Source organism: Gossypium arboreum, chromosome 8, assembly GCF_025698485.1.
Source record: "Gossypium arboreum isolate Shixiya-1 chromosome 8, ASM2569848v2, whole genome shotgun sequence".
NCBI classification, from domain to species: domain Eukaryota; kingdom Viridiplantae; phylum Streptophyta; class Magnoliopsida; order Malvales; family Malvaceae; genus Gossypium; species Gossypium arboreum.
The window spans coordinates 141,821,701-141,830,538 of NC_069077.1; the positions used below are offsets into that span (position 1 = coordinate 141,821,701).

At 32.7% G+C, this 8,838-nt stretch overlaps 2 protein-coding genes across 3 annotated transcripts; both read right to left on the reverse strand.

Annotated features, from left to right (window-relative positions):
• Positions 1 to 763: 763 nt before the first annotated feature.
• On the reverse strand, positions 764 to 3,407 carry LOC108468509 (cation/H(+) antiporter 4-like). Its single transcript, XM_053017935.1, has 3 exons — positions 3,079 to 3,407; positions 1,986 to 2,990; positions 764 to 1,906 (listed from the first exon to the last, which is right to left on the reverse strand). The coding sequence occupies exons 1-3, from the start codon at positions 3,310 to 3,312 to the stop codon at positions 764 to 766; spliced, it is 2,382 nt and encodes a 793-aa protein (XP_052873895.1). The 5' UTR covers positions 3,313 to 3,407.
• A 1,534-nt stretch (positions 3,408 to 4,941) lies between these two features.
• Positions 4,942 to 7,120, reverse strand: LOC128296528 (gibberellin 2-beta-dioxygenase 8-like). 2 transcript variants are annotated; one of them, XR_008287145.1, is made up of 2 exons: positions 6,611 to 7,120; positions 4,942 to 5,320 (listed from the first exon to the last, which is right to left on the reverse strand). XR_008287145.1 is itself a non-coding variant. In XM_053031863.1 (2 exons), exons 1-2 carry the CDS (start codon positions 6,881 to 6,883, stop codon positions 5,703 to 5,705), a joined length of 486 nt encoding a protein of 161 aa, XP_052887823.1. In that variant the 5' UTR covers positions 6,884 to 7,016; the 3' UTR covers positions 5,403 to 5,702. The 2 variants fall into 2 exon arrangements, 1 of the variants encoding a protein (XP_052887823.1); XM_053031863.1 differs by lacking the exon at positions 4,942 to 5,320 and adding an exon at positions 5,403 to 5,915 and having other exon boundaries at positions 6,611 to 7,016.
• Between the last annotated feature and the right edge of the window lie 1,718 nt (positions 7,121 to 8,838).

Here is an 8,838-nt window from a genome sequence, read left to right on the forward strand (position 1 = left end):
ATTACAAAGTGAGTCATTATTAATGATGGAAATAGACTATTCAACTGTCACTAACAACTTCAAAGATTGAAATCAACAATCAAGTTAGCCTTTGGGAATTGGATAGTGTTAGACTCAAGTTTAATTTGAGTTTCAGGATTGGAGTTTGAGCTCGAGGCCTTCGAGATAAAAAACAACAAGAAGCCAAAATTAAAATAAAATTGACTTAGTTCCATCATGCATCTTCGAGCTATAACTATTATTCTAAAAGTGGGTCTTTAAACTTTGAAATATTCTAATAACATCTTTAAATTATTGAGATTATATTAAAAAGGTCATTTTATTACTAAATTCGATAATTTAAAAATTAAATGCGACTTTAGATCTCATATGGCGTAGTTTAAAATGCAAAGTTCAAAGAAAATGAATGTTGTAAAAATCTTGGTTTTGAGGCATCTGTCATTCTCTCTCTCTCTCTTGTTTTTCATTTTTACATTATTTTAGTTTTAACTTTTAAAATTTATGTGGTAAATTTAACTTTTCCTTAAAATTTTATTTTAAATTATACTACATAAGATTTGATCTATCATTTAATGATTGAGTTAATAGTTTTAATAATAGAATGACCTAATTGATATAACATCGATAGTTTAGAGATGTAATTAAAATATTTAGAAGTTTGGAGATCAATTTAAAATAAAAATAATAGTTTAGAGATGTGTGATGAATTTTTTTTTTTTAATTTGTGAATTGATGCGATGGATTATACATATTTAATTAATGTCTACCTAGCTCTACCTAGCTCTACATAATATTGTTGTTGCACAACTAATACAGATACACTGCTATCTAAATCCGTTGATACAAGTAGATCTCCGACCACCCCTAATTCAGGGAATTCACACCATTCCGCTAAACCCATCGTTTGTACCGATTCCACCTTGTATCGCCTACCGACGATGATCAAATCGTAGTTGTTCACGATCGATCTAATGACCCCCGCGGCTTGTGGCCCGTCGTTGGAAACTTCCTCCGCATACATTATGTTGCAACTGTTACCAACTTCATTTTTTTGCTTAACATCTTTCAAAACCTCGGAATCGAGTATGCCGTCCCAGTCCATGATATTTCCGGAATAATGATGATCAGCAATGAGACGGATTACGGTCAGATTCACTTGAGGGTCACGTGCCATCCTTTTGGCTAACGTTAAAGCCTCCCGATCGTCTTTCCCGCCTATGAAAAGCATCCCGATTGAGCAGGTTGGCATCCTTGATGATGTCTTCAATGTCTTCTTTCCCCTATCGTCTACCCCGCGGTCAATGAGGATCCCTACCGAGCACGGTGCTCGGTCCAGGACACTACAATTCACGTTCCGCATCATACTGTTTTCGTCTTCGACTGATCCGTCAGTGGAGAATTTCCTATGGAAGGGAAGGATTATAAAAGACGTTTGCTTGTTGAGTGCCATAGTACAGATATCTTCGTGCATGAGCTTAGGCGGCGAGATTGCCGTGAAAGCATAAACTGTAACGGAATCCCAATTGTTCTGTTCGTATTGATTGTAAGCAAAGATGTTTTCTAAAGAACTTAGGGCACTGTTTTCATTCTTTTGGTGAGCTATAAACACAGGAGAATCACGTCCTTTTAGTTCAACAATATGAAGGGCAAAAACAACTTGAGGACTCTCCTTCGTAGGACATGTAAGGTCAAGCAACTCGATGATGGTGGAGACGTTTTCGGATCTATGAGTGCATGCAAGAACCCGAATCTCGGAATCGGGTTTTAAGTGCATTAAGGTTCGTTTTTCATACCCTGCATATCTTCTCGAATCCGGGTCGTAAAGCAACTTCACCAAGACTGGGACTATAGTTGAATTTACAAGGATACCGAGTACCAAGACACTAAAAGTTGCTGTGGACATAATCTGCAAATGAAAAATTACATTCAGTGTTTAATTTACGAAACGATGGAGATTCGAACTCAACCGAGTTTTCGATCTGTACCTTATTATCTATGAAACTGCAAAAATATGATAATTCCACAATCCCTTTGCTGCTCATGATTAAAGCAAATGCCAATGAGTCCTTTAAGGGCATTAAGCTCCAAAATGTGGCTATAAAACATGATATAACTTTTGCAAGGAACGTTACACAAACAAAAATGATACTAAATAGGAATGTAGATCGATTCTCCATCATCGATTTCACATCGACTCGCATTGTTGATGTGGTTGTGAAGACTGCGAGAAAAACACCATTGACAAAGCATTCAAGCTTGTCTACCAAGGCAGAACCTAATGGCGGACCGTCGGGAACGGATAAGCCAAAGACGAAAGCACCGATTAATGGTGAATCGCTGAAGAAATGAGTGAATATACTAGACCCTATAGCCATCATTACTATGAACATAATGTACACTTCCTTAATCGGTTTTCCGTCGGGTGTCGTCTTTATTACCCAAAACATCACCGGACGGCACACGAAGAAGAGGATAACCACAAAAGCAATGGATCCTGCCGTGTTAACTGCGGCTACTGATGGTGCAATGGCCCATTTTGCCATGGACGAAAAGATAAAGACGAGGATCAAGGTGCCCACGTCTGCGATGGCCGACGCTGATAGAGCCAATCGTCCGAGCTCGGAGTTTAGGATATTGAGTTCGCTGAGGAGGCAAGCGATGACAGAAAAAGATGTCAACGATTCAATGGTTGTTCCGAGTAAACGTTCCAAGTTTACCTCCTTGCTTTGTTCAGGCTTTTTGAAGGCCTCGAAAATGATTAAACCGACGGTTATAGGTGCTAAAATGGATATAAAACCTATCACCGCGGCTCTCTTTGTCGACCTAAACGCTACCGTCAAATCCATTTTCACTCCCATTAAGAACATAAACATGACGAAACCGAAAAGCCCCGTGGTATCAATGATTTCAATGCCTGATCGCTGAGAAAACAACAATTCGTTGACTGTGTCTAGTTTTCCCAATACTGTATGCCCCAACAACAAACCGGCCTACATGTTAAAAAATAATAATAATAATCCAATTCCGATGAAAGCATGCATTCCGAACACAAATTTATCAAAAGAGACGATTACTTACAAGCATTTGAGTGGCAAAGAATGTAATTCCAAGTGGCTTGACGATAAGATAAATGAAATGACTACACAAAAATGTCAATAAGATTTGTAACTCGAGACGCGGCAATGGATAGGAGAGGAACACGGAGGGATACGACAGGTTTTCCCATATACCCGCTGAGTTTACCTCGCCCGAAAAACAAACTTCGAGCGTGTTGTTTCCGTAAGGAAGATACGTTGGTGGTGCGTCACCCATAGCTTCTACCGTCGGTTGTGGGGTATTGACAGGATGGGATGTAAGGGAAAGAATTGTGCAAAGGCTGAATGCTTTTCATAGAATTTTCTCTTCTGAAGAATATAAAGAATGGAAATTAAAGAAAACTCTCATGTTTATATTAGTAACAATAAGTTGTTTTTCAATTAGTAATAATAAATTGTAGTGTTGATAATGTTGAAAACAGTAATTTGTTTTTTAATTAACAATTTGATATATTTATACAAATTTATGAATATTTCGACTCAATATGTTATTAGTGTGAAAATAACAAAAACTAATAATATTACACAGATAATAGTGTTAGTTTGAATACTAAAATTGAGTATAATTCCATTAAATCCAAGTTCTTAGAGCATAACCTACACCAAATCAAGATTAGATTCTCTAAATATATCAACAAATTTTTTAAAATTATTTAAATATATATGTATTACACATATTTATATCTTCAATAATATAAGTCCTAATGTCACGGGCCAATTTAAAGCCTTTTATCATCGCACCAAATGCATTCGATGGAGGTCTATTGTGTAGATTGGATCATTTGGCCCACAAGAATTGGCCGATTCGATAACCTCTTGGAGAAGCCTGATTTGTCCGATAATGAAGATATGGCAACTTAGGCTATTTTGGCAACTAATATGAGAAGATTGATAGAATCTTATCTTGTAAATATTAGATTAATAGATTTGATATGGTATATCTTGTAAATCCCTAAAATCAATGGATATAGTTAATCTCGTCCGTCAATGTAAATGTATCTTGACTGTCGGTTTTAGGGGAACTCAACTATAAATAGAGAGCTTCCCCTCATTTGCACTCACTATATTCATTGTTTCATTATTCTTTGTGAATAAGAGAATATTGAGAGCATTTACTCAAACACCTTGTGTGCGCTCTTTCTGTTGTTCTTTGTAAGTTTCTTTTGACATTAATCGCTTCCGCTCTACAAATTGGTATCTTGGAGGAGTTCTTAAAGAATCCTCGCTTGACTAAAAGACTGACTTAGGCGAGTTTGGACGAACGGATCGTCTAAGGCCGCAAGGACCACGAGGCGAAAGATCTTGCCCCGTGACACTACCACCCACTTAAAAATGACATTAAATGCTTTAAGTTCATATATAGTTTTGAGATTTATCTCAAATTATAAAATTGAAGAAAAAAAATCTAATTATTATATCTGTCAACATATTTTTTGATGTTCTCAATAAATTATTAATAAATTTGCACGTTAAAATGTAAGAAAAAAAGTCAAATCATGCTAGTAGTCCCTTTGATATATGTAAGTTGCAAATTTAATTTTCATACTTCAATTTGGTTGTTTTTAATTTTATATTTTTTAATTTACAATTTCTATCCTAACCAACTATAGCTATTAAATTTGTTAAATTAATTTCTACTATTTTCAAAACTTATACAATAAGCATATTATCACATATGTAATGTCATGTCATGTCATCTTGTTATTTTCACATAATTGTACTCGCAAAAAAATGACGTTATTTTAATTCATGGATTTAATGATTATTGTTTGAGTTGAGATTGAAATTTTAAAATCCAATTAGAGAAGAGAAATTAAATCCATAACTTACGAGACCAATATCAAAATTTGATCTAACTAATTTAATTGCTATCATTTAGATTAGAATTAAAAATTAAAATTAAAAATTTTAAAAATATGAAAAATAAAATTAACTAAATTAAAATTCATGGATTAAATTCATAACTTACACAAAACACAAATAACCAAAAATAAAAACTCTATGCATTTAGCTTGAAATTATCAAGGCCAACCTTAAATCCCAAGGTCTCTATTTCCTTTTGAGCTTGTGCTTCAAAAGATTTGTAAGTAAAAGGATTGTACTTTGAACTTTGAATGGTACAATCAAATTGTGGAAACACAAAATAATTTATTGAGATTCAGTCCTCTTGCTTCTTCACCCTTACTCTATGCTTTCGCACTTGTGTATAAATAGTTATTTATGGCCTGATTAATGTAAAATTTTCTCATCAAATCTCAAAGGAAATGTGTTAATTTTGATTCGAACTTGAAAATTGGACTCAATTAATTTAAATCTAAATAGGACTTGATTCGATTTGATCATAAAACGTCAACAATATGTACAAGATAGGCCAAAAATCAAATGGATTCTAACTCAAATTAACTCAAAACCAAAACAACATGAATCTAAACTTGAAATATCCCAAAGACAGAATCATATAATCTAATAGATTTAACTGATATGATCATTTGGGTCATGATTAAAATATCAAATTTCAAAAAAAATAAAAATTAAGTACATTAAAATTCATGAATTAAATCAATATACATATTTAATACAAAGACTAACAAAAAAAACCCTAAGCATTTAGCTTGAAATTATCAAGACCAACCTAAATCCCAAGGTCTCTATTTCCTTTTCAGCTTGTGCTTGAAAAGATTTGTAAGTCAAAGGCTTGTACTTAGAACTTTGAATGGTAGAATCAAATTGTGGAAACACAAAACAAAATTTTGAGATTCGGTCCACTTGCTTCACATTTATTCTATGCTTTACACTTGTGTATAAATTATTGGTTATGGCCTGATCAATGCAAAATTTTCTCATCAAATCTCAAAAGAAACGTGTTAATTTTGATCCGAACTTAAAAACTAGACTCAATTGATTTGAATTTAAATATGATTCGATCCGATTTAATTATAAAATGCCAACAACATTAACAAGATCAGCTTAAAGTCAAATGAACTCTAATTCAAATTGACCCAAAACCAAAACGACATGAACCTGAACTCAAAATTATTTGAACTAAAAAAAATTATATAAAAAATTTATCATTTTAGAGATCAAAGTATAATTTTACGAAATACTAATTTAAAACTTTATAAATTTTAAAAAGTCAAATTTTAAGGGGTCAAGGTCCCTGTTGCCACCCATAGACTCAACTTGAAAATTTTCGAATCTCAATTAACTGACTTAAACCCAAAATTATCCCCCAAAAAGAAAAAACCAAAATGATACAAACAAAAAAATAACATCATGGTTTAACCCCTGAACTATATTTATTTTTTCGCTTTGGTATTTAAAGATTTTTTTTTGTCACTTAAAAGCTATCATTGGTTTCTATTTACCCTCAAAAGAAAAAACATTACCAATAAGAACATAACACATGGCACATTTTTATTGGATGTAGTAATTTTTGGAGTAAAATGAGATGAAAATTATAGTTTATGTATAAAAATAAAACAAAAAAATTTAGGTATTGAGAAAAAAATTAGGACCTGCATCATATCTCCAAGGTTGATGATGAGGGAATCAGCCATGGGTTTAACAGGGATCCATTTGTTATCTTTGAAAACTTGTAGTCCTCCGAGTTGCTCTTGGTTCAATATAGAAAGAACCGTGCTATCTGTATGAACTCCAACTCCCCAAGCTTGGTTACCTTTAGGGATTTGTGGGTACCGATGAACACGTATAAATCTGGTCAATTCCGACAAAAAAGATTCCGATAGTCTCGAATCGAGACTATGGTTTTTCGCCATGGATTCGTACATGGTTCTAGGCTTCTAGCAAGCCTAGCTTGGTGCCTTCCATGTTCATCAATGAAACTCCTAACTCAACCACAAAAATGAATGAATAAATCGTAAATTTTATACATTGTAAATGAATCAGATGATAACAGTTTATGTGAAAGAGTGAAGTAATGGATCTTCGAACTTGAATTCCAAAAGCCCAACGAGAGGAAAATTAATTATTTCGACCCAATTGATAGTATTTGGACTTCGAAGGGCCACCCTGGATATGGCTCAAAACGTGGTGCCCCAAAAATAAGACAAAGGTCTGCTTAATATGGCTTGTTTATGCTCAAAACGAAAGGGAGAAAAGGTTCCTAGCTTGGTCCGGGATTTGGGTCATTAGCTTTGAGGGGATCCCATGGTTGATCAAACGAAATAAACCCCAATTCTTACAAGCTTCGTCAAGCTTGTCCCAATTAATACATTGAGGTCTATGATCGGGATAAGATCTAAATCTTCAAGATCTTGGATGGGTTCATCAATGTCTATGATTTGGGTTTGGTTGCTTTGTTGGTTAAACAGAGGAGGATTATGATTCATTGTTCATTTTCAAACATTTATGTTTCTTCTTTGTATGGTTTATTGGCAACTATATATAATTATTCTACTGACTTAAACTAAAGGTTAAATTATAGTTTTAGGGCGATTGAGTTTTAGTCATTGCTATATGAATATTGCAGAGGATATAGGTTCGAATGCCTTTAAAAAAGACGAATTTTTAAAAATATTTTTAAATATTTGGTGGATATATAAAAATTTATTATAGTAATCTACACTCAATGTCACTAAACTATTAATAGGTTTACATTTTGGTCACTCAACTTCAAAAAGTTTTCTACAGTTCAATTTTTCTTTCATGAAATAAATTTGAACGTCACGAGTCTCTGACCCAAAGTCCAAACAATTTTCCTCTTCGATCTCCGACACTGACCATCAAATCGACTTAGATTTAAAGTATGTTTTTTTTACTCGTCGGTGGTACTAATCCCCATACCGATTGTCAAATTGTCGCTTAAAGTTTACTAGCACGACTTTTTTAAAATAAATAACCTAACAATCTAAATACTTAAATTTATTATTTATTAAAATTTTTAATTTAAATAAATTTGAGGTGATGAAAGAACTGCAAATGATATATATGTTAAGAAAAGGACATCTATGATTTGTATATTAAAGTCTAATTTCTATGCTCAATAAGTAGTGCCTAATTGAATCCAAAGCACATGTTAAGAAAGGGACAATTAATGGACGGACAAAACAAGTGGGGGAGAATATTATTTCTTAAAATAATTTTCGAGATTTTTTTGTATTTTTATTATTTTTATGTAATTTTAAAAGTATTTAAAATTTAAAATTTTAAAAATAAAATTAGGGAGTAAATTCGAATTTATGAATTTTTACCTGTGTTTTATATAATTTTTTATACGCAGTCTCTCACTTGTTTTGTCCGGACATTTTTTGATCCTTTTCTAACATGTGCTTTCAATTAAATTATGCATTACTTATGACAGCTTCAATTTTTAATATATGCTTTTGAGGATATAAATTAGAATTTTATAACTAAATAATATATATTAATATTTTTTAAATTAGAATGTGGTTGAATCGGTCAAGTTATTGGTCCATCAGTTTAGTCGATTCAACTGTTTTAATTAAAAGTTCAATCAAATTTGGTTCAACCAGTTTTTTATCGGTTCTTGATTTAATCAATTTAAAATCACTCTTTGAACTAATACCTCGACCAATTCTTGGTCCTACCAATTGGTCCGGTTCAAAAAACACTGATTGTTTCATCATGTCACGTAAAATTCATTTAAATTAAAATTTCAAAAATAATAAAATTTCATATTTTAGAATTATTTTTTTTAAATCATCATTTTATTTATAATGGCTAATAGTACTAATAGTACAAAAATAGAAAGATGACTCAATCT

What these genes read in the sequence shown, in the direction of transcription:
- LOC108468509 (XM_053017935.1), bottom strand. Translation starts at nt 3,312, where the DNA reads ATGGGTGACGCACCACCAACGTATCTTCCTTACGGAAACAACACGCTC. An exon ending in TCTTTGCCACTCAAATGCTT is followed by an intron (nt 2,991 to 3,078) that starts GTAAGTAATCGT and finishes TTTAACATGTAG; the next exon opens with GCCGGTTTGTTGTTGGGGCA. An exon ending in GCAGTTTCATAGATAATAAG is followed by an intron (nt 1,907 to 1,985) that starts GTACAGATCGAA and finishes TTTCATTTGCAG; the next exon opens with ATTATGTCCACAGCAACTTT.
- LOC128296528 (XM_053031863.1), bottom strand. Translation starts at nt 6,883, where the DNA reads ATGTACGAATCCATGGCGAAAAACCATAGTCTCGATTCGAGACTATCG. An exon ending in ACCTTGGAGATATGATGCAG is followed by an intron (nt 5,916 to 6,610) that starts GTCCTAATTTTT and finishes TGCATTGATCAG; the next exon opens with GCCATAACCAATAATTTATA.